General features: G+C 42.3%; 2 protein-coding genes across 3 annotated transcripts; one reads left to right on the top strand and one right to left on the bottom strand.

The window, feature by feature from the left end:
- Positions 1-704: 704 nt before the first annotated feature.
- Positions 705-9,053, bottom strand: ATP5PB (ATP synthase peripheral stalk-membrane subunit b). 2 transcript variants are annotated; one of them, XM_039537866.1, is made up of 7 exons: positions 8,901-9,053; positions 8,754-8,796; positions 7,287-7,432; positions 6,414-6,577; positions 4,915-5,040; positions 2,037-2,216; positions 705-1,042 (listed from the first exon to the last, which is right to left on the bottom strand). In XM_039537866.1, the coding sequence occupies exons 1-7, from the start codon at positions 8,926-8,928 to the stop codon at positions 971-973; spliced, it is 759 nt and encodes a 252-aa protein (XP_039393800.1). In that variant the 5' UTR covers positions 8,929-9,053; the 3' UTR covers positions 705-970. The 2 variants fall into 2 exon arrangements, with proteins under 2 accessions (XP_039393800.1, XP_039393801.1); XM_039537867.1 differs by having other exon boundaries at positions 7,287-7,414.
- Positions 9,054-9,143: 90 nt separating this feature from the next.
- On the top strand, positions 9,144-16,175 carry WDR77 (WD repeat domain 77). The gene is made up of 10 exons (XM_039537865.1): positions 9,144-9,369; positions 10,695-10,880; positions 11,863-12,004; positions 12,091-12,140; positions 12,832-12,902; positions 14,000-14,054; positions 14,350-14,421; positions 14,509-14,617; positions 15,231-15,299; positions 15,723-16,175. Exons 1-10 carry the CDS (start codon positions 9,255-9,257, stop codon positions 15,880-15,882), a joined length of 1,029 nt encoding a protein of 342 aa, XP_039393799.1. The 5' UTR covers positions 9,144-9,254; the 3' UTR covers positions 15,883-16,175.
- The last annotated feature ends 9,395 nt before the right edge of the window (positions 16,176-25,570 follow it).

Here is a 25,570-nt window from a genome sequence, read left to right as displayed (position 1 = left end):
ACTGGCCTGCTAAACCCAGGGTTGAGAGTTCAATCCTTGAGGGGGCCACTTATGGATCTGGGGCAAAAACAGTACTTGGGCCTGCTAGTGAAGGCAGGGGGCTGGACTCGATGTCTCTTCCAGGTCTAGGAGATAAATAAAAATAATGGAGATATGCCTATTTATTATTTTATCTATGGTCCACCAGCAGGGCTTTATCATGGGAACTTCTGCTTGCAAGGTGAGCCATGTGACAGACTTGTATACTGAAACTGAGCTCTGCCTTGCAACCATGAGCACTGAGAACCTAAGGTGTTTTACAGAAAGTAAACACATACAGTGAGAAATATAGAACAGTAGGGGGAGGGAAAGAGGGAGGCGGGAACTACCCTCCTATGCTCACCCTGCACTCCAGAGCAAGAGGAGTATAACATACGCTGCATAGTGCCTCTCTCCTTCCCCCTCCCCACCCGGGAACAAATAAGCCATTGCTGTCTGTGTAATGGTTAAGCCATAACCCAAATGTATATCTAGTGTAAACACTGTTTGTTTATATTACTCAAGGATATCAAAGTGCTTTACAAGTATGAATCATACTTCACTTTCCCCCTGTTCCCCATATACTTATTTTACAGAGGAGGAAACTGAGGCACAGGCAAAAGTAGTCACTGGCCTAGACATACAGTGAGTCAGTGGCAAAGCCAATCAGAAAGAAACATGAACTGTTTGGCTTTAACAAAGGAAGAGTTATGTTTTTATTCATCTGCAGAACCCTAATTTCTGCATAAAAACAAACAAACAAGCACATAGGTCCCTGTTCACATGTCAGAATTAACTGCCATAACTATGCCCTGGGACTGCTGCTAGTTCAGTGCTACTAATCAGACAGGGAGAATACAGAACATATTTTAATTTAGAGTTACAGTTGTACAGTTTCCAACAGCAGATCATAGAAGCAATGCAGAGCTGACTGGAATTCAACGGTGTGCAATTATACTGCCACCTGTGTGCTCTTCGATAACATCTTCAAATCTGAGATGCACTTGGCAATACTCTCCTTCTCCTGCAAAAGGAAATGAATAGACTTTCACAGGCCTTGAAACAATTCAGGGAAGAGAATCATTTGCATGAACAATGTGTGCACACCAGCCATGTTCAGATTTAGCTGGGTAAAAATTGAAGCCAGGTACAGAAAGGATCTAGTTCCAACTCACGTTGGATTAATAATTTGCACAACCATCTAAGAAACTCATGGAGATGGAAATCCAAATATTGGCCTATGTTCAAGCATTAGCAAATGATGATCAATCTAGATGATTAAAATCTGATCCTACAAAAAAACCAGTCAGTCTGCACAATTCACAGGAGACTGCAGGATGTTGGCAAGTGTCAGGCCAACCTATCTAGAGGAACAATAAGCTTTAGGAAGAGTGAGTGGATCCTCCAAAGTGCTGGCAGAACTGACCGAGGAAAGACGACAGCATTACGTAAATAAACTCCCCATCTAGTGCACTTCAACTCCATATCTAGGTCTACCCATTTTCTTCACCTCCCAGTGTGGAGACTGAAGCGACTTTAGCCCTGTGAGGCACCAAGGAAGGGAAATGTGCAGGTGCGCTAGTCACATCAGTCATCTTAAAATTCCACATTTAAACATCCCTGCTTTACATCAAGGGATGCTGCAAGAAGTACCCTAGCCTCCTGGGCACACCTCCCACCCACAAGACTACCGTTGCGCAGGAAGGTAATCTCTCAATTGGAGTTACTGGGCCTGATTTTCAGAAGCAATCAGCAACCACAACCCAAATGAAATCAGGAAATGCTGCAAGTGCTCAGTATTTCGGGGGGGGGGGGAGGGGGGGGGATCAGATCCCATTGGTTTTGCTCAAAGAAGTAGGAATGTGCCTTGGGTGCTCTGGAAGCCAGCCAGAGAAGAGTCAGCCAAAGACATACTAGTCATGTTTGACCAAAGATGTCAGGCAGTTGAGGAAAACAGTATTCTGTATTAGGACACGGGAGGCACAGTGAACTGCTAGAAGCTCAGAAGCTAAAAGTACCTGTTGAGCAGTGATGCTCCGGATGACATTTTTCTCTATCCAGTTGATCATGTGATCTTGTTCCTTACGACGTGTCAGTTGCTGTACAGCGATCTGATAGTCTAGCCGCTTCTTCACTTCATTGTATACAGTGAGCAGCCTTTCTCGGTAGTTAGTCTCTAGCAGCATAGCAATGTTATTCTAGTTAGAGAAAAGATGCACTTCAGTTTTCCATTACGACTTTTCTGACCATCTTGTATTTCAGATTTAAATTTTTTATTAAAGCTAACGTTAAAAAATTATAATACACACAGGTTAAGTGTGTCTGTACATCTGGGTATAGTGATTAGATTATCCACAGATCTAAAGTTTGTTTTAAAAGTCATAAGATACATCAAAAATAATCCAAATTTAGATCAATACATTTAATAATTCAGTTTAGATATTAGTATCCTAATAGTCAGGTACATCAATCCTGAAAAGTTATACAGAGTTGGTTGTGGAAAGCAAATATATCAATGAGTGAAAATTATCCCTCAATAGTTGAGAATTTAGGGTAGGTTGTCCATTAGAAAATACAATCCATCCGGAAAGTATTTAAGTTACTTTCCTGACCACACTTCTTATTGGCACTCCAGCTTATCCCTCCCTGGTATTGCCAATGTCCAGTGATGTGTTCTAGGTAGATGTCCCTTGACCACTACACTCACATGTTGCTTTTCAAAGGAACCTAGAGTATTTTACAAAAATTGACTGTGTTCATTCACAGATGGAGGCACAAAGAAGTTAAATGACTTCCCAAGGTCTCAGAGACAGGAACTGAACCCTAGAATCCCAATTCTATATTATATGCCAAGACTATACAACCTGTCAAAAAGCAAGAGTCCCACTATTTAAATATCAGTAGTATTAGTTAAGTGGATATGGTATTTTTTAAAAATGGGCTGCATTTTGGGCTTTTCAACTGAGAATGTCTTTATACTCAAAATAAATAAATGGCAAAAATCTAGCATAATCCAGCTCTACACAGGAGCTCTCACCATAATGTTCTTTTAAAATAGACTACGTGTAATTTTCTAGATTTAAAAAACTGGAAAAAAAAAAGTCACATTGACACCCACACGGGTTATCAGCAGGGTTGGAACCTTTAGATCCACAATGCAGACCTCTGCCACTGTAGCTTCGGGAGTGGCAGCTACAGCAGTAGGTGGCACTCTTTAGATGGAACAGCACTAGAGGAGGATGAAACACTTTGCCAGTGGGTTTCACAAATAAACCTCTACCTCGATATAACGCTGTCCTCGGGAGCCAAAATATCTTACCGTGCTATAGGTGAAACCGCGTTATATCGAACTTGCTTTGATCTACCAGAGTGTGAGCCCCCCCCCCCCCCATCGGAACGCTGCTTTCCTGCGTTATATCTGAATTTGTGTTATATCGGGTCACATAGGTAGAGGTGTATTTGGAAAGGAGACGACAGACCGTTCCCTGCCCCTCCGCGACACCTCCTAACCCATTCTCTTTAGCCCATACCTGTCACCCCCCAGAATCTTCATCCCATTCCCCACTCCTCAGGCTTCTTAGCCCAGTCTCCTTGTCCAGACACTTCCAGTTCATTCCCTGGCCCTCAGCCCTCTCTCCTTCCCAATGTTCCTCATCCCATTTCCCCCCCTCCCCCCGCTTCTAATCCTGGTTGTCCCCCTGTGCTCAAGCACCTCACCTGATCTGCCACCACTCCCCCTCTTACCCAACCAACACTCCATCCTGTGGAAGCAGAATTTAAAGCAGGGTAAATGTTTTAGTCAATTTAAGGATGAAGTGAAAGGTAGCCCTAACCCTAACAACGTGAGAGTTGTAAGAAATGCTGTTTCTCGCCTCGCTTTTAGTTAATAAGGATGGAATGCTGATTTAAGCAGAAACGTTAAGATAAGGTAAAGTCTGGAGGGAGTGTGTATAAACAAAGTATAACAATTAGCCGTTGATGTATGTAACAGGAAGGTTTGAATCCTTGTCTTATATTGCTTGTGGAGGAAGATGTGCCTAAGGTCAGGGAGGCCCCGTCTGACTGAAGTCTTCCCTTGCAATTGCTCGTAATAAACGGTCTCTGACTTGTTGCGCTCTCACACACACACACACAGTGAGGACTTGTTTTCTTCCACAATCCCAATCTACACCCCTGCAAGTCTGGCTCTGGTCCCTTCTTCATTCAAATTAGGCAGCTTCCTCCTCCATGCTCCCTGGTCCCAGGACAGCACAAGATAGTCTCCCTGCTCTCAGTTCAGGTGTTCAGACCCAACACTTCCACAGCAGCCCAAAGCTGCAATTGCCAGGAAAGTCCTGCTTAGCTTGGATCAAGTCTTTGAGAAATTTAGCTGCTGAACTCTAAGGAATCTCCATTGATCAAGCGTGAACTGTGATCTTCCAAAGGATTACAATTTGGCCAAATTTGGGAAGGCTCACATGGACTGCAAAAGGAACATCCTCAACACAGAGGCCTCCTCTACTGCCAAATTTCAAGTCTGTGATCCATAACTTGCAGGTTCTAGAACTTCTCAAATGAAAGGTCGCCAGAATGTTTTAACAATGTATTTTTTTCCTAGCTTCATTTTCAGAAACGAACCATTTTCAAGGAAGATTAAAAAAAAAAGCCTGGGGCAGACACCCAAGATGGAAAAATTAAAGCCTGAATAATTCTGGTAAAGTTACATGCAACTGAAATAGGGTCTTATAATGGGAAATGTCATACTACTTAATTGTCTATGTGACCAGCCACACCTAATGTACAGATAGTCAACATTTGCTGCTTGTTAAGTACATAGACACACTCAGGGTCTGTGGTAATGAGGGCCACGTAACTATGTAAAAAGATATTTGTGAAGTTATATTTGTAATAACGTACCCGCTTGGCATCAAAGAGATAATTGCGGCCTTCAACCCTCCATTGCTCCTTCTTTTCCTGTTCAATTATTGACTCCAGGTGGTTGACTGAATCATTTTTCACAGCTAAAACTTTGGCAACTTTCTCCTGAAATAAGAAGAAACTTTAAAATCCAGACTAAAACATAAGGAAGGGAAAGATCAACTACTGATCTGATTGCTCAAAACCGCATCATCTCCTTAAACTGTAACTTATCAGGTCTGAAGGTGAAGAGGGGCACCCAAGAACAGTAATTACCATTGAAGTTGCCATGTTTGAAGCTTAAGATGGGTCTACACTTAAACATCCATAAATGTAGTTTTACCAGCACAGACGAGTTTCTGTCAGTATAGCTTATTTCACTCAGAGACCCAGTATAAGCTACAAGGCAAGCACTTTTCTGATAAGGCCTCGCTTACACTGGAAAAGGTTTACCGGTACAGCTATACCTGCAAACAATCCTAAGGTAGATGCAGCTTATTCTGGCAAAGACGTTTTTACTAGTAGAGCTCATACCAGGTTACCCAACTGAAATAAGCCATCTCAACAAAAGCATTCCTATGCCAGTATAACTCAGGTCTACAGTACGAGTTTACTTAGGCCAAGACTAGAAAGAAGCTATAGTTATACCAGCAAACCTTTTCTAGCATAGAGAAGGCCTTTGCAGAAAAGAACCAAGGAACACATGTAAGAGTACAGAAATAAAATGGCATGCCCCCAAAATATGAAGAATGAGTTAACGAGGTGTCTAACTTCCAGACTAAACTCCTCCATTTCATTCTGACGTAGAGACTGCAATGCACCGGCTTCCCAATGCACCTACATGGTATAGTTATTTCTAAAAAAAACCACACCAACTAAAAAGCAGGTAAGTCTGAAAGTCAGAGGCTTATGCTCCCCAAGCATCCAAGTCACTGCTGAAAATGGGACTTAAGACGCTTTTGAAAAATTTTACATATATGGATATTGATTCATGACACCAACTATAAATGCATACTTTGCCCTCAGCCCTTTAATTTTAGATTGTGACACCCATGGCAAAATACCATAAGCATTTTGCAAACAGGTGGCTTCTTAATATGCATGGACATAGTCAAGTTCTGGCTCCCTTGGCCAATAGGGTCTGGAAGTATCGTTCTGATGAGTTTCATCCATTTCTTCAGGATTAGTAGGCTACCAGTCAAAATGCAAGAACCCTCAGTTGCAAGACAGTCACTACCGTACACAATTCTACATCTAAATTCATGGACAGGTTCGATTAAGTTGCCTGCCCTGTAAGATTTATTTGGCAGAGATCACCTATTGTAAAGTGCCATGTAGGCTTTCAGCACTGTACAAAGAGAACCATAATTTAAAAAAGCCATTACTTTTCTTCAATATTAGAAGAACTGGTGAAAACTTTTTTTTAAAGCAACTGAACACCTGGAATTGTTGCACTGAGAGTCAGTGTCAAGTTAGATTATGTTCTCTTTTTTTCTTACCTCATTGAGCTTATCAGCAAAAGCTGCTACATCACCCCCATATTTTTTAACTATATAAATGAGGACTCCCACCATGCAGGCACCTGCAATTGTTTCATGGTTGACTATATAGATTTCCTTGGAGAGAAGGTAGAACAGTAGCCCAGTCCCCAGCACATAGGGCCCTAAAATAGATAAAAGGATAATGTTTTAAATACATCACTTGGAAACAGCCCCATTCCAAGTTCAACTGACTGAAAGCAGAGCTAGGCATTTTAATTTTTAAAGTTACATTTAAAGTCCTATGTAACATTTTAAGTTACATAGGAATATTGAGGGACTTGTCACACCTCTCCAAAAAAAAGAATGACTCAGTAGAAGAATCACCATTCCCAGAGATATACTGCTATATGAAGACTTTCATCACCAGAAAGTAACCATGGAACGCCTAATATGTTATCCCTAGCCTCTGCTGCCCTCTCAGCATAGGGCATTAACCTCCATGTTTAGACATTACTGGGAGCTGCAAACACTTTTCTGCTAATAAGGTCCATAACACACACTTAAGACTTATCCTTTACTGAAAGCTAAAGTCTGTAAGGTGCCTTCTGATCAACTCCCCCATTTGCTTCCCAGACTTCAAAAGAGTTGAAAGTTCTCAGTATCTCAGAAGGAAACTTATCTCCATACAGGATCAAGCCCATAATTAATACAATATCCTAAACAGAGTGTGAGCTTTCCCACCACAAAAGCAAATTCATCATCCACATCAATGTCAAATTACTCACACCAGTAAAACCTAAACTTTTCAGACACTTTGCCATACTTGATGGCCATAGCAGGTGTGCAGCACCAATAATCAAAATCAAACTCACAAGGGTACAACATACTAACCTGTGACTCCTGTTTTAGGATACAGGAATTGGAAAAATTCTTCTGGGATCAACCCATGACGAACTTGCCCTCCTTTCTCAGGGAGAGGTGGTAAAGGAGCCAAGCAGTGCTGACCTGTGTGGAACGATCTAGATGCATGCAATACACTATGAGTAAAAAGAGATTTGCTGTGAAGTGTATTCCTTTGCCCCCCCCCACCCCACAAAGTCTCAAATGAAGTTAGGACACTTGTTCTTATATGAGGGCCCCAAAAATCTTTTCAGTTATATAGAAAAGTCAAAACTGTATACCAAACACTCAAAACGGACTTTGGTTAATGCACATACAAACTTACCCTTGGTAAATGCATCTATTTATTTGCATAGATTGGGTAGATTTTACTGTTTCACATGAGCAAATGGGCACACATGGAGGTTACAGGTATATGGAGAAAAAAAAAGGAGGCCTTCACTATCTTGTCTGAAGATTCACAGCAGAGGCTTCTTAAATGAGAAATTGTAGCAAATCTATACTTCTACAAGAACACTTTTCATTCCATTAATTTTCTACTGAAGGATTTCAAGCTGCTTTACAAAAAAATATTCTTATACATGCATAAAAGAAGCAAATTCTATTACCACGATTTAACAGATAGATAGACTGAAAAATTAGGTGACTTGCTCACAGTCCAACAAACTCAAGCATCCCAACCTCCAGAATCCTGATCATATTAAAAAGTTTGATTAGAAGCTACTTGAAGTGTTGCCAAAGCGGGGCGGATAATAGCACTCAAATAGCCGCCAGAAGGTAGTTCAAAATATTAAGGCCTGATTAACACACAAAGTTGCACCATTCAAGCTGTGTGTGTTATTTTATACCAATTTAAACTGGTCTAACTTTGTTGATAGGTTTGAGCTGAAATAAGACTTTTGATATTGTATTTGTTGGAACCTGTAATAGGCAGAAGATAACTAAACCAACAGTTTGGAAATTACCTCCTCTATAAAATGCCTGGAGGTCTACTCACAAAAAGTGCCATATAAAAACGAGACATTATCATCACTCCAGTAAACAGATGTAATAGTGTATACACTCAGTGGCTGAGCAATGAGTTAAGCTGGCATAGGAGTTAAACCAGCACAACCTCAATACTTAAGCAAATGCTTCATCTAACCTAAAGAGGGATTCACAGAAGCAACTTTAACTGCATGCCGAGGAAGGTCATTTCTAGCACGGCCAGAAACTCTAACCCCAGCCCCAGGAACGGGCCCCGAGAGTCTTAATTCCTAGCCCCCCCTCTCCCCACTAGAAAGAGAACCCAGGAGTACTGACCCTTCTCCCCAACCCGACCCCCCCCCCAGAGAAAGAGAACCCAGGAGTCCTGCTCCCCCAGCCCCCCACCCAGAGGAGAAAAAGAACCCAAGAACCCTGACCCCCCCAGAGAAGAGAACCCAGGAGTCCTGACCCCCCTCCCCCGGCCGCACTTACCCCACGGAGAGGGAGGGAGCCAGGCTCTTCAGCGCCGCCGGAGCTGGGGAGGACACGGAGCGATCAGTGCAGGGCCCGAGCCCGCCCCCGCTGCCCCCCCAGGACTCCCCCTCCCCCAGGGCTGCCCCGCGGGCGGGCCCCACTCACCGGCGCGCAGGCCCAGGCGGGACAGCATTATCGGCAGAGCTGCGGCGCTGTCCCCTCTGTCCCGGTGACCCCGGCGGCGGCAGCAAGATGGCCGCGAAGAAAGAAGCCTCGCGAGAGGAGCTTAGGAACGTCCAACGTCTCGCGAGCTGTGGGGGGCAGGAGCGGTAAAAGTGTCGCGAGAAGAATCGTAATCTCCTATAACGCCCCGGAGGGCGGGGGGTTCTGGGAAATCTCGCGAGAGGAGCGGCGGGGTGCCGGCAGGGGGCGTGGCCCGGTCGGAGTGTCCCGGGAGCAGCACGTGGAAGGGGCCGGTGTCCGTCTGCTCGTGCCGGCGGGGGGGAGTCGAGCGCCGCCATGCAAGAGCCGGAGCAGCCCGACGGGGGGTCCTCGGGCGGCCCCGAGTGGAACATCCCGCCCAACGCGCCCGCCTGCATGGAGCGCCACCTGGACGGGGCCCACTACCGCCCAGGTACCCCCGCCCCGCGGTGTGACCCCCTGCGCCCCCCGGACATGTCCTTCCCGTGCACCCCGCCCTGCGCCCCCGGAGCATTGTCCTGCGCCGGGCCCCCAGCCCCCGGGGCGCCCTGCAGCCATGCCACCAGGGAGTACCCCCCCACAGCGACCCCTGGCCCCTCGGCATGTCCTTCCCGTGCACCCTGCCCTGCGCCGGGCCCCCAGCCCTCAGGGTGTGCCCTCCCCCAGGCCATGTTCTTCCCATGCATTCCCGCCCTGCGCCCCTGGAGTATTGTCCCGCGCTGTGCCCCTAGCCCCGGGGCGCCCTGCAGCCATGCCCCCGGGGTGTGCCCCCCCAGCAACCTCTGCCCCCCAAGGGCATGTCCTTCCCATGAACACCCTGCGCCCCTTGAGCATTGCCCCATGCTGTGCCCCCAGGGCACCTCTTCTGTCCTGACCCTGAACACCACTCTGGTCCCCAGCCCCGACCACCCTGTGGCCTGCACCCCAAGATGGGTAACCGTATCCTTACCCTAACGCGTCCCGTTCTGTACCCCCTGCATCTCCATGCACATCCTCTCCCAGGCATATGTGAGCCCCAGAACTTCCCTGGGTGATCGCAAGCACTGCGTTCTGGGGGATCCCGAACATCATCCGTCCCTGGTGGGACATGGTGCATCACAGCTACTGCCCAGTGATACCCACCATCCAACCCCTGCAGCCAAGTGTTACCCTCCTGAGAGCGGGCTTCTGAACAGTCTCACACCCAGAGAGAAAGCCCCTGGGTTGTCTATCCCTATGCCTCTCTTGGGACCTTGCGGGGCTCTACAGTTTTCTCATACCTGCCTACAGTGCAGCCACTGGGCATTGCTCCTCCCATCCCCCCAACATCTGTTTATTCAGTTCAGGTCTCAAGGACACCATTCAGACCACCATAGAATTTAGAAATAGAATAGAAAAATCTACACTCCTGAGCGACACGGTTAAAGTGACCTACCCCCTAGTGTAGACAGTACTAGTTCAATGGGAGACTTCTCCCATCAACCTAGCTACCCCTCTCTGGAAGGTGGAGTACCTACGCTAATGGGAGAAGCTCTCCTGTCGGTATAGGTAGTGACTTCGGTGACACGGTGCACCTGCACCACTGTAGCATGTTAAGTTTAGATAAGCCCTTAGTTAGCATGTGTTAGCTAAGTCAAACCAACACTTTTATCGGTCAAGACGATGCTTTAGTTATGTTAACCTAGATAACCTGAGTTCTGTATTGTGCTTTACTTATAGGCTTAGTATATCAGGAATTGTGGGATTTAACTCTCTCTCTTCTTTTTATCTCTTTTCCAGATGGAGCTCTTCTCCTGGGTGCTTCTAGCTTGAGTGGACGTTGCTGGGTGGGTTCCATTTGGGTGTTTAAAGATCCAGAACGGGCTCCTAATGAAGGCTTTTGCTCTGCTGGGGTTCAGACGGAAGCAGGCGTAGCGGATCTGAAATGGGTAGCGGATAAAGGAATACTAGTGGCCTCAGATTCTGGTAAATTAAAACAGGTTGAATTTTTATAGCTCTGTAGTTTGTCTGTAATGTGTGGGCATGATCATTAGTTAGCCTGGTGCAGATCAAGGGAGTTGTCCACTTCCTTCCATATGGAATCCTAGACAACATGAAGGGGACCAGCTCAGTGGTCCGTATTGACCAGAAGTGGGAGTGTCTGTGGGATTAAAAACTGTTTGTTTGTTTTTTAAAGCAAACATTGTGGGCATGCAGATTGGTCAACAGCAATTTGCTCTTTTTTGAAATGGCAGGGGAACATGTACAAAACAGACGTATGTGTACAGACCTACAGTGCAAAATCAGTTGTACTGCTGGATTCCAGCCCCTCGCCCTGGGCTCTCAACTGAGACTGCGACAATTCTGAACCTTTGTAAACAATGCCTGAGCACAGATTTGGAATTGAGACACCTGAATCATGTTCCTGGCCCAAATGTAAATCCATGGGCAAGCAATGTCACCGCTCTGTGCCAGTATTCCCATCTGTAAAATAAGAATAACAGGGACTGCCTTTTTTTGTTCTGTTTGTACAGCACCTAGCACTATGGGGTCCTGGGCCATGCTTGGGGCTCCTAAGGGCCATGAGTAGTAGTAGTAGCTTATCTCAGAGGGATGTTTCAGATTTCGTAGTTTAGGGTTTTCTGTGACACTCATCACTATAATACTGAAGCATTGTTAAGGTTTTTGATTGCATGTTTTGTAACGTGCTTTGAAAATAAAGACCACCGTGTAAGTGCTACCTCATATTCTTAATACGATCATGGTGGCATTTTTGAAAACTTTCTTGCACTTTGTTAATTGATTTGTCTATGGGGGAATTTCCATTTAGATCCCATCTAGTTTGCCGCAGGGCCCTTCTGGGTAATGAGTGCTCTTGGGAATAGAGCATCTTCTCCCCCAGGCTTTTGTATTGTTTCTTGGTTGAACCCTCTTGGTAAAATGGTTGGATTTCCCCGTTCTCCTTTAGGTGCTGTGGAGCTCTGGGAGTTGGATGAGAACGAAACTCTAATAGTGAACAAGTTTTGTAAATATGAGCATGACGACATTGTGACAACAGTGAGCGTTTTCACTAACGCCACTCAGGCGGTTAGTGGCAGCAAAGATTTCTGGTTAGTTTCCTTTGCATTCCTGCTTCTCTCTTGTTTTGAGTGAATCATCCCTCACTCTTCCTAACTGGTTGTGTTCTTACTTGTAGCGTGAAGGTTTGGGACATCCCACAGCAAACAGTGCTGCACTCTTACAGAGGTGAGTGCCGAATTGACTTATGGATTTTGCTTCTCCTATTCACTTCTAGGAGCTTCTTTGGGAGTCAGGACTTCAAATCCAGCTGTTCCCAATCTAATAAAACGTACACTGCTCTGCAGAGCTGATATATGCAGCATCCTGGCTGGTGACCACACCGTAATCTTTGACCCAAGATTATTTACTTTCGATTTCTTGCCACTAACCCCAATTGTATTTATCCTGATTATAATGCATGATGCTCAGCTTTCAAGGAAAAATGACGGTACAATATATTTCAAGTGGACAGTGTTTATGATTTAACACAATTTACAAAGTTGTCTGTTTTGTGGGATTATCCATATGAGGTTTGTAGGCTTCCTAGAATTTTTCTAGCCCACGTCTTTCCAGGGATGTGAGTCATTTCCCTCGCTCTCATTTCTTCCTCCAAACGTCATACTGACAAGTGACAGTTCTCCTCTCCCCTCTCTGTGGATCCATTGTATGGTAATTGTGCTGGGCTGAATTTCTCCCCTAGAATTTTATATTTATTACTTTCTAATGCAAGTTTTTGTGAATTTAGAGCTGATGGAAGGTAGCCCAGGTAGAGGCAGTGCATGTGAGCCACCGAGTGCCCCTCTGGCTAGGTGTCGCATCCAGCCTTGATCCACGTTCCCAACCTTTCAGTAGCTTGATCCTTTTTTTCTTTTGATAGCTCATTCCAGCCCAGTGACATGTGTGGCCTCTTGTCCCGGTAAGGATACCGTGTTCCTGTCCTGTGCTGAGGTAAAACTAACTCTGTCTCCAAATCTCTATGGTATAAATCTGATTTGGCCTGTGAACTCTGCAGTTAAAACACATACACCGCTACCTCGATATAATGCCACCCAGTATAACACGAATTTGGATATAGCGCGGTAAAGCAGCGCTCCGGGGGGTGGGGCTGCGCACTCTGGCAGATCAGAGCAAGTTCAACATAACACGGTTTCACCTATAACGTGGTAAGATTTTTTTGGCTCCCAAAGACAGCGTTATATCGGGGTAGAGGTGTATTTATGTTTTCAATAAGTAGCACATTATGTTTTTTTGTCATCTTGAAGCATTCCAGTTTGGCACATTCATTGGTCCATTACTTATAATGATAATTTGTATTGACTACATTGAAATATGCTGTTGGCTAGCTCTGTAGTTGTTAAGGCTTAGTCTGTACTGAGGGCATTTCTATCCCAGTTTAAACTCTTATTGCAGATCACAGCACCAGAGTAATGCAGAGGTTGCACTGGTCTGAAATGAGGGTAGGCTGCATTGGTGCACTGCATCTATACTGGGAGTGTACACTCGTGAAGCTACCATGATACAATTAATCTCAATTTAGAGATACCGTAAACCTGGGGTGTGGGAGGGAAAAGACGGACTTACAATTAAAGGATGGGAAGTCACTATACAATTGCAAAATATTATGAAAATATCCGTAATAAACTCTGCTTTTAGCAGTTGTCACAATTTGAAAGAAAACCCTCTTGTATGAAATCATCTGAATGTAAATATTTATGTGTTATCAGAGTATTCTGATTCAAATACACAATATTGCCTCTAACTGATAATACTTAGCAGTTACACAGCAGTACTTACACTTTGAAATGCTATACAAACACTGATGCCCACTCTGGCGTGGTAGGTGAGTGTGACTGTCCCCATTGTAGAGAATGGGAACTAAAAGCACAGAGTGATTTATCCAAGCCCATGGAGAGAGTGAGTGGGAGAACAGAGATTACTATGCCTGATTCCCAGTCTAAAGCTTAATTCATTGATATGATATGTGGAGGCACAGAGTTCATGAAACTTTTTTTTTTTTCTTCTCTCCATTAACTTTGAATTTATAGGATGACAGAATTTTACTGTGGGATACTAGATGCCCCAAACCAGCTACTCGAATTGGTAAGTCTGTGGATATACAATACATGGAATTTTCTGGGGGAGAAGGGGAGGAGATAATTTTGCAATGTTTCATTCATTAAGTTTGTATTGTTCTGCTACCACATAGAATTTATCTCAGCCAATGATAGTGCTAGGATGAAAGCACAAAGAAACCAGTCATAAAATAGCATCACATTTTTACAACTTGTTGTTGTACTTAAAACTTAGCCAATCAGCAACTGAGGGTGCTAAAATAATGTGGGAATATCTGAGCTCACAGTTCTCATCGCACTCACCATAGTTTCTTTCCTGACAGTTTGCAGTGCCTCTGCTTACCTCCCTACCTCAGTTATGTGGCATCCACAGCAAAGTGACACATTTGTTTTGGGTAAGGAGCTCTTACTATTAACTGAATGCTCTTTGTTCTCTGTTTGATTTTTTCCTAATAATCCTGTTCTCCTGTGTTCTTTTAAAGGTGATGAAAATGGGACAGTTGCTCTTGTAGACACGAAGAACCCAGACTCCGCTTTAAGTTCACCTGTGCACTCCCAAACCATCACTGGGTTTGCATTTTCTACACACAGGTACTGATGTTTTGGTGGAATGAGGCAGTTTAGATGCTGATAGATAGACCTTGTTGGCTCTCAGAACTAAAGGAATTGGAAGTACTCTTGGCCACAGCCTTTTGTAATAGGCAATGTGTAAAGTTGATTTGAAGTGCACAGGAATTGGTGTCTTATATTGGTTCCCATGTATGTGTAAAATCCATTCACCTTGCAGCTCTATTGTTTTTCCAATGCTGTGTATACATATTGCACCCTAACAATTCTGTCCTGTTCTTTAAAAAAATAAATAACCTCTGAACCAAGAACCATGTGGGGAAAGATGTTCATACTGCTCTGCACTAAGGATAGAGCTAGCAGTGTATATTTGACACTTAGGCCACTTTGAATAATCTTGTACCTTCCTTTCCTTTATGCATTAACAGAATGTTGCCTGTTAATACTGATTGACATCTATTAGATATTCATAGAATATTAAAATATTGGTAAAAGAAACTTGCGCAGATATGGGTTATAATATTCCTTGGTAGTCTTTGTTCACTCCGTTAAGAAGCATATGTTTCATATGTTGTTTACTTTTGAACTTTCAGGTATATATGGTAGTTTTAACATCAGTCTTTCTTTTACCCTCCAGTTCGCCCCTTCTGGCTTCAATTAGTGAAGACTGCTCGGTAGCTGTTCTTGACTCCAGCCTTTCAGAGGTGTAAGTACTAAATGGAATTAATACTTGGTGCATTTTGAAATTTTAGTCAATAAATGATCGTTAAGTGTGTTTTATATGTAAAAGAGGTCAGGTTTTTGGTTTTGTGGTACTGCAGAAATGGATCAATTGGACTCTCACATTTATAGGAATGGACTTGGCCAGGTGGAATAACAAAGCAAAGCTAGAGCCTTTTTTTTAACTGAACACCTGTTTGGGGATCAAGAAGGGGGTAGATGATAAAGAAGCTTATAGCACATAAATCAGCAGGATTTAGTTACTGAACACTGCCTGGCTATGTGAGTGTTGGGATTTTCCAGGAATGACAATGCAGCTAAGTAGTAGTTCAGAATGTAAAGTAAGGCGGTGGGGCCGTTAAAATATTTTATCTGTCTAATCTTGTTTTATGTCTTCTGCTTTTCCCAGTTTCAGAAGTCGCTCTCATCGAGACTTTGTGAGAGGCCTATCGTGGTCTCCCTTGAACAAGGCCTTGCTCTCTACAGTTGGATGGGACCATCAAGTTTTACACCACACAGTTCCAACACAGACTACTGAAGCTGCTGAGAGCAACAGTGTACATGACTAGTTTTATAAACTCACTGGTCCAGATTTATCCCTGGTATAACTGCAGATGTTATGCCCCAGGGATGTATATGGCCCATTGCCTGTCTCAGAGCTTATGGCTTGCAACCAAGAAGACAGGCCCGGTAGCAACTTTGCATTAGGCACGAGCTAATTACAAAAACAGCCCCTTGATGTAGAGTCCAGATTCACCTGTGATAAAGCTTTAACATGTTGCACCAGAGAATTCTGATTTCAGGCACAAGGAATTGCAGGGAAGTGGGCAATTAGGTAAAAATAAATAAATAAAACCATAAAGGATTTGGCTTTCATTCTTCTTGGCATATCAAACCACTTATAGAAGTAGCAGAATAGAATTCTCCTTCCGGTTAAAAATCTTTGGCAATTTGGCAATCTTGTGGGGGCCTTGTCTGAGTTGGGATTATGGAACAATGAGATTAAGAGCAATGTAAATTAATCCTGACAGATGAACAGGAAACCTTGGTTCAATATTTATAGCACAGAAAGGCTCCACCATTACTGTCATTCATGCAACCTTTGGCGCAGTTAGGGATGCTCCATCTTCCTCTGAGTGTGTGAATCCCATACGCAGGCACGGAATCTGCTAGTCTATACTTCTGTCCTGTGAATGGACATCTGAATGTTCAGATAGTCAATAGAGAAGATGGAGATCTGTGCTGTTCATCAGGAATGCCAAGTGCAGCTCCCACAGTTGTCCAGTGCAGCCATTGAGTGGCTTCGTGGTGAAGTATTACCTGGGGAGAACTATGAACTGGGCTCTCCAGGATGTGTGTCTCTATCAAAGATGTTTGTAGTTTAGTTGGCTGCATTCTATTTGACACTAAGGGCATGTCTACACGTACCTCCGAAGTGATCGATCCAGCAGGGGTTGATTTATCGCATCTAGTGAAGACACGATAAATCGACCGTGCACTCTCCCGTTCACTCCGGTACTCCACCAGGGCGAGAAGCGTAGGCAGAGTCGACGGGAGCATCAGCCATTGACTTAGCGCAGTGAAGACACTGTGGTAAGTAGATCTAAATACATCGACTTGAGCTACGTTATTCGCATAGCTGAAGTTGTGTAACTTAGGTCGATTTCCTCCCCCCCAGTGTAGGCCAGGCCTCAGTGGAGCCCTAAAGCTACAGCAAGTTACCACTGTGGCTTTCCCAGGGTCAAAACTTCAGTTTCCTTGCTTTGCAGATACTTCACTTCAAGTATCAGAGAGGTAGCCGTGTTAGTCTGGTTCTGTAAAAGCAGCAAAGAATCCTGTGGCACCTTATAGACTAACAGACGTTTTGCAGCATGAGCTTTCGTGGGTGAATGCCCACTTCGTCGTTGCATCTGACGAAGTGGGCATTCACCCACGGAAGCTCATGCTGCAAAACGTCTGTTAGTCTATAAGGTGCCACAGGATTCTTTGCTGCTTTCACTTCAAGGGTTGAAGAGATGAAGAAAGCTGAGGGGATGAGCTCCCTTGTTACAGCTTGGAGTCAGAGTGAAGATTCTGAAAGCTCAAATTGTTTCTCTTCTGAAAGTCACTGTGACCAGCTGCTGCTGGTAGCTTTTCATAAAAGGGTGACTTCTGTTGTACTACTTACATTAAGTGGCTTTTTGTGCTGGGGAGCGGGGCATACGCCCCAAATTTGCTTTGCTTGTCCTTTAGTATTTTTGTAACTTATTGCATAATGTTTTAAAAACTTGGCTCTTTCCCTCAAACTACAGCATGGTTTTGAAAAACTGCACTGCTGCGTGTGTTGCCAACTGCTGTTGGGATATTTTGTTCATAGTATGGTTCCTGCCCCCACCTATCCCTCTCCCAAATTTAAGCAGGCCATATACTATGAGGCAAATAGACAGAAAGTACCTGATTGGAAGCCACTTCCCTTCTTCTTGGTCTGTAACATGCTGTTCTGTATGAGCCAAGAAATCAAAATGAAGGATAATGTTAACATCATCTGATCTCCTGTACAGATTATATCATAGCAGACCCAAATTGTGCAGTGCCCATAATTAATTTGCAGGCAGGTAGATAAGTTTCCTTGTGTATTTTTTTTTTCATTTATTCATTTAAAACTAACTTGGCTCTCTCGTGAATTCCGACATAGTGAAATGTTTCACCGAGAGCACATGCTGATCCATTCAGTGCAGTGTATTCAAAAGTGCAAGTTATAAAAGCGGACACCTTTCTTACGAGCTATTTTAAAATAAAGGAAGAGGAAAAACCTTGTACTTATTATCATGGACCTCTGTGATACTGTAGTGAGAATGGAAACAAGTCTTGTGCTGTTTACATGTGAAATGGGTGGATGTCTTTGAAAAATGGAAGGCAGTTTTTAATAAATCATAGTTTTAATTTCTAAATGGGTATAGATTCACTGGGACACGTTCTTCAAAGACTTGCATTATTTATCTTGCATTTGCTCCAAAGAGTAAACCTGGACCCTATGACTTGCATAGAGGGACATGCAATATATTTGTCTTTTGGTCCTGGATGTGAATTGCAGAACCTTTTTTCTTGTCAGAAGCCTGATCCAGCAAAGTACTCCTACTCAGGAAAGCATGTAAAAACATGGAAGCTACTACTGAGGTCAGTTCTCCTCAGGAAGGATAAAATTCATCGCTGTGCAAACTGGCCAACATATGACTTTATGCATTACTGGCCCCCTGAATGGGAGTGAATTTAATCTTAAGTGAGACAGACTCTCTTTACTGCAAAGATATATTTGTTGTCTCCAGTTTCCCTCAGCCCAGAATCCATGACAAGCTGCTATAATCCTATGGTATTTTTTAATGAGCTCCCTCAATTTTAATGAACTCTCTCAAATTTTGCAGTGGGATTGGCACAGCTGTTCACTATCACATTTCTCTGCCCATGAGCACTAATCTCCAAAATGTCAAAACCCATGGATATTTTAAAACCAAATGCTGAAACTAATGGAGTCTGTAACTCCCATGGCATAAGTGAAACTACTTGCAATGAAAAGGTGGGTGATGCTGAGCTCAGGCTCAGTAGGGCTGGGTGTGTGTCTGAAGACCCCTAAGACTGTCCTGGTATTAGAAAATTGTATGTTGTCAGATCAGTATTCAGTGCTTCTGTTAATGTGCCAGTAGCGCACAAATGCTTTGCTCTTCCCCTTCAGACATTTTAAGTGCTTATTCTGAATGCTAAGCTTCCCTGCGTCCCACCACATGGGGGCAGCAGCTGTCTATTTCTGATTGGATTACCTAGTGAGCTTTTGATTTCATAGTTGAGAGCAGCATGAAAAAATCTGTTTTCTTTGAAAGTTGAACTGTTTCTTTTAAGTAAATGAGTATCTGCCAGGATCATTATGCATTAAACTGGTAGGGTCTTCTCCATCAGGATATTTTAGCGTAATGGGAAATGAGACATTGCAGTTGGAAAAAGCCATTAGCTAGCTAGTTTTAAAAAAAAATCTAAAAGTTGTACATAGTCTTTTATACCCTGTATTGCTCTGCTTTCATATGATGATTTCTGACAGTTGAATATAAACCTTCACTTTCTTTGAGGAGAGAAATATCTCATCTTTCAGCCCCATCCTTATTTTTTTTTATTTATACTGTGTAAGTATCTAAATGGCTCAATTAAGATCTAAGCCTCATTGTGCTGGTGGAGGAATACATACTTTCCACCCTAAGGAGATTACACGCTATGTTAGCCTTAAGGATGCACGTGTTGCATGCAATAGTGTCTGCTCATTGATAACTGAACTGGTAACTTAATTGGTTAACAGAAACCTTAGTGCTATAGAATATGAAACAATATGTTATGTTGATAACTCAGTTGCATAGTGTTAAAATGCACAGAGGTATGTTTCATTCAAAGTATGTTTATACAGTGCTTTGGGTAATGCAAAGTGCTATATAGGTGCTTAACTAATTTATTTAGGAACAGATGGAACATACAATGGTGTTTTTGTCATCTCTAAAATGGCTTTTTATCTAACTTGCTCAGTGTGCCCCTGTAATTTAGGGGACTGGCAGGGTGTGTGTGAGAGAGAGGGGCAATTCACTTGTATATCCCTTGATGCTAACAAACATATTTTGCAAGTATTGCCAAAGCACAGCTATCAGATCTGGATATAGGTCAAGACAGGGGCTGTGCAAGGTAATTTAAAGCTCACCTTTATACTCCTTTGATCTTGCTTTTTGTAGTTACAGCTACTTGAATTTACGTCAGCTGCAGAGGACCCATGTTTACATTTTAGTTCATAAACTAATTAATGGATTTACATGCAAGTGCTCAGAACATTCATTCGTCCGTAATGCGTAAATGTATCATTCTAGAAAGGATAAAGAGGTTGAATCCCTGTTTTAAGTGCAAAATTCTACTCTGCCTTATCTGGAGTTTTGACTAATGCCTCCCTAATAACTGTTGAAGACTATGGGAGTTCAGCATGCATAGCAGCTGCAGAATCTGGCCCCAGCTATCTTAAATAAAGTGTGTAAGCCCTGTTTCAGTTGTTATAAACCACTATTGCCTTTAGAGAACCAGTGGATCCTGCAGGAAAAAATGAAAGGATGAATAATTTAATTATCCATTTACATCTGTTTGTTTTCTAGAGGGCCAGTTTTTTATGGCGCATTCGGCTCCCATTTAGGCACCTAGAAAGAATGGTGTTGGCAGCGTTCTGGAGTCAGCATGCTGAGCTCTGGGAAGATCCAGTCACTTATTTTGGTGCCCTAATAGCAGATGAGCTCTCTTGAAAAAGCTGACCTGAAATGTCAGGCTAGTGTAAGAACTAACTTACATGCAGTGGCTGTATAGATTGTGTAAAGAAAAAGCTTAGTGTGTCAGAGGAGACTTGTGTTAAGCAATTTCACCCACCCTCTACCTACAGTTGTCTCGGTCAGAGAGCTTCCACTGTGTTTTGTTTTTAACTGATACAGCTGTTAACTTTAATAATTTAAACTGGAATCTTTATCTCCAGAGATGCTGGTATTTTTGCCCCTGGAGTGAAATCTGGCATGTAGGTCCATTCTGGATAGCTTTGGAGACAAGCATACCTGGTTCAGTTATGGATGAGCCATTTTGCTTGGATGGTGGTGGTTTGACTTTTGCTTTCTGCGCTGACTCAGGTGTCCTCCTGCCTCTGCAGTTGGTTCTCTGCCAAATGTTGAATGAGGTTTTTTTTCAGTAAATATCTTTCTAAATGAAGGGAGCAGCAAACAAGTTCTTCCCTGCTCACATTCCATTAACCCATTTTGCACAAAGGTGTCACTGGCTATTAGTATCCATCTTTCAACCCAGTTTTACAAAGCTTGTGCCTCTGAGCTTCTAAAACAGACATTATTTCTTATAGTAATACAATCTAGGAGCCCTACGCATGGACCAGAACCCTATGGTGCTAGATTCTGTACAAATACAGAACAAAGAAAGAGCCCCAAAGAGCTAAGTAATAACAGCCTAAGGTAGCTATATGCTATCTGCACTGTACTTAAGGGAACAAGCTTAAAACTATTATTTTTCTGCACAGCAAGGGACTTCTCAATAGTCTGAAGTAAGTCTGCTGAAGGGATCTAAGGAAATTCACACAGATGTAACTGACTGATGTAAACTGCAACCATGTAAACTCCCTTTTCCATCAGTGTACAGGATCTGCTTTAGGGATTTGCACCAGTGTGATTATAGCTACAGTCATACGTGCACGAGAGCTTCCTTAACATAGGCAGGGCCTTTAGAAGCACTTTAAAAAGGGGAGGCATGCACCCTAAACCCCAGTTTATGTAGAAGCCATTTGTAAAAAGGGCTGTGAAAAGTTAAATTCATTAGTCTCCACTATTAGACTCATTTGCACACTGGTCTTGTTTTTGGTGTGCCTCTGAAGTTGAGTATTCCTTTAGGATTTTTTTTTTATATATATATTCTGAACTTCCCCAGTAACGAGTCCAGGTCTGTAACCAGAGCTGAATGAAAGAAATGTAAATGTGTATTTAGTGTGGAGAGAGGAGCCAATGTTTAACACAAGCCTCAGTCTTTTCTCTTCTCGCAGTGTGAGTAATGCAAGCATTTTCCATTTTAAAAGACTCATGTTAGGACTTGCAAATGCATATGTGAGTTTCAGTGCTAGTGAAAGAAGCTGGACTGACAGCTCTAAAGACTAGAGTCCTGTGATTCTATAGAACAAGGGTGGTATAGAGTATAAATAAGCTTCCCTGCCCAGATGTCCTAGCCAGAACTAGAGAGAGGGCCTATAGAAGGGCAAAGGCAGTTCACTGTTTATACCCATTCGGTCCTTGGAGACTCTAGTGCCCCTACTATAGAGGGCAGTACCAACTGCAGTGGTGTTTTGTTATAGACAGTCAGCTGGATTAATCCACAGACAGATGGTGGTAATTATACAGAGATGCTGAATTTCAGTTACCTAGAAATGAAAAGCTCTTTTGTCCTTTACCACAGGCAATCCCTACCACCATCCTTTTTTCTCCTTAAGTCAAAGTTGAAGGAGATTATGCTTTTGCACCAGATGTATCAGGAGCAGATTTTGTTTCTAAAACATTTGGATAACTGAGTAAGCCAAACAAGTTTTTATTTAATTAGACAACCGAACATAACCTAACCCTTTCAAGCAAAAACAAAAGTGAAACATTTAATGAAAGATTGCACAGTGTGTGACATTTTAATACAGTTTATAAATAAAAGCTTGTTATACATCTTACAAGCAAAAATATCAGTTATACTACCGCCAGTGTAGCTTAAGTGTAGAATACTCATTTGCTTGAAATAACTACAGTTCTGATTAATGAAAACTTTGGTCACTCATTTAAGTTAAAGCACATCGTTTAAAAATACTAGAAGGTTTTAAACATCAGGTTAATATGGACTAAACCACTTATTCATTTTGGAAGCGACCTATATGCAGTGATCTATATAGCGTGACCAAGTAGAACATATATAACCATTAATTCATCTGGGTGATTTTATATGAGAAAAGCAAAAAGACTGAACACTATTATTGAATGTAGAAAGCTGGTGAAAGTTGCCAAATTAAGAGCCGTGGAATTAAAATAAAATCCTGTGTTGATCTACAGCACAGTGCGGACTACATGTGCTGTCCTGTTAAAGTGCTTCCAGCCTGACCTGGAGGCACCCCCGTCCTTCCCTACAAGTTTCTCTTCATTGCCCGTCTGGGTTTTGCCCCTCTGCTTATTCTGCCAATAACGCTGATTGCAAAAAAAATCACTATGTGGCAGCTCTCCACTGGGAACCAGTCAGAGCACCAGCCTGAAGCTCTCCTTGTAGTCTACAGAGTTTTGCCATTGAGTTCAGAGGGAGCAGGTATTCAGGAAGTAGAATATAATTCACATTACCCGCGTTTATAATAGTGAACACAAAATCCCACTTGAATGAACACCGGCTTGAATTAACCACCACGGACACCATCTTATTGTTCTCCAAGTAACTGTTTCATCTACTTATAAGCGTAGCTGCCCATATTTAAATTAAAATGGAAGTTTTTCTAGTTCACAAAATAAACTAATCTGTTTTATCAATATGAACAATGTAACTATTTAATTTATCATAACAAATTTTTGATGGAAGTAAAACCTCCCCAGACTACATAAAATAGCAATACAATTTGGTGTATCCAGTGGGACTGCGTGAAATACATGCAACAACATTCAAATGTGTCAAAAAACCAATCTTTCAAATTTTGTTTTCATAATAGCAGGCTAATTTTACAGGGTTTTGCTTGGAAAACCCAAAACAACCTAGGACCATTCCTTAGTGAAAATGGATCATTTATGAGCAAAGCTTCAATTTCCCAAACTTGTTTTTGAACAGTTTTGATGGGAAAGTTGGCATTTGCAATTTCAGGTTATTAGAGGTCAATGACATAATCTTAGTGTGCAAAAAGTTACATTAAGAAGCAAAATCATGCCTGTGTGAAACTGAAATGGTGAAAAGTAGTTTAAAAAAAAAGGCACTGGAAAATCATAAATATATTTTCCTTGTAAATATTCAGAATAGTCCAAATTCAGGCCCTGGTCCTGCAAACAGTGAAAAAGGTGCATTGTTTTACTCACACATGTAATCCCATAAACTTCGACAAGAACTGGGTACAATATAAATGTTGCATGTGTTCTTAAGTATTTGCAGGATTGGGGCGCTAGTACTTTTGGCAACAACTTACAATATAGAGAAAATTATTACTTCCAGCAGTACCCATTCATTTTATTTTTCAAACACCACGCTGGCATTTCATGTGTTAGTTAAGCTTACTCCAGGGGGTATGCAATATTTGGAATTGTGCATCATATGTGTATTGGGGGAATTGAATTTCAGCCATTACACTCATATTTGCATTCTCATTGTATTTGTGGCAAAGTAGAAGTCCAGAATACTTAAATTTATATCCAATATATGGGACAACTGTGGAATAAGGCCAGAAGTTGAGTCATTAGCATAATGAATTACAAATAATGGTACACTTACTATCAATTTGCAACATGACATTCATACCAAAAAAGCTTGTTTTAAAAAATTGCATAGTGTAAGCCAAAAAGTTTTTTACTTAATGTTAAGAGTCCAACAGCAAAAATAAAAACCTTTTACATATACACACACACACTACATGGGAAAAGCTTCAGTGAACTAAAAAGGTATTGCATATTAGTGAAAATAAAAAGTGCTTTAAGTAAAAAATGACTAGTGTCTCAAAGTGCTTGTTGTTTGATGTCCATAACTAGAAAACATGTTCTACATGTTTTTACATTTATTTTACAGTAATTTTAATTGAGTTTATTTTGATGCATAGTAGAGTTTTGTTTTGTTTATGTATCTTTTACCAACTGAATTAGCTAACCAAACTTTGGTTATGTAAAATGAGAGATCCCCCTCTGTGTGTGTGTTTTATATATATAGGGAGAGAGAGACTCAAGTCTCCTGTTTACCTACAGTTACTTTCATGGCTCCCATCTCATTTGGATAACCTTTGATTGTAATTCAGACAGATATTTGAACTGGAAGAAAGCAGACACAGTGCAGCATGCTTGCCTGATGAGATGGTAAGAGTGCATCCATAATACATTTACAGAAATAGATAAAAACAGACAATGCTATAAACCACTAATATTTTACTAATGGCACACTACAAAAGACAGTGTGTCAGCTACTTAAGGACTATATTAAAAATTAGCTGACCCCAAAGTAGGCTATAACTAAAACCACATCCTTTATGAGACATGAATTTATAGGAAACAAGTTGCTTAACTGTTTGGAATAGGGCATTTAAAGAGGCATTCTTCTGAAGGACAAGAGAACTGTAAAACTCTACACAGTTTGTAAATCACAGTGATGTCCATTAGTATGGACAGAATTTAAGGACAATAATCACTTAATGTCTTCCATCTCCAAAGCACTTTACAAACCTGAACCAGTTAATCTCAGCACTCCTCTGAGGCAGGTGGTCATTAGCATTAGCACCATTTACAAATGAGCTAAATGAAGACAAGACATTGAGGCCCAAATTTTCAGAAGTGGCTTTTAAATGTGCACACCTCCATTTCTGGCTGCTCAGTGAGAGAGCACAAAGGTGATTTTTTCCAAAGATGCTGAAGCACCTACAACTCCTATGGACCTCAGGGCTCAAGACAGGCCCTCAAAATCAAAAGCCACTTTTGAAAACATGCAGCTAATTGGCTTGCCCAAGGCTAGTGACGGAGTCTG

The sequence above is a fragment of the Mauremys reevesii genome, linkage group 4 (genome assembly GCF_016161935.1).
Source record: "Mauremys reevesii isolate NIE-2019 linkage group 4, ASM1616193v1, whole genome shotgun sequence".
NCBI classification, from domain to species: domain Eukaryota; kingdom Metazoa; phylum Chordata; order Testudines; family Geoemydidae; genus Mauremys; species Mauremys reevesii.
Note: the sequence above shows the minus strand (reverse complement) of the source record. Positions and strands in the feature narration are given on the sequence as shown.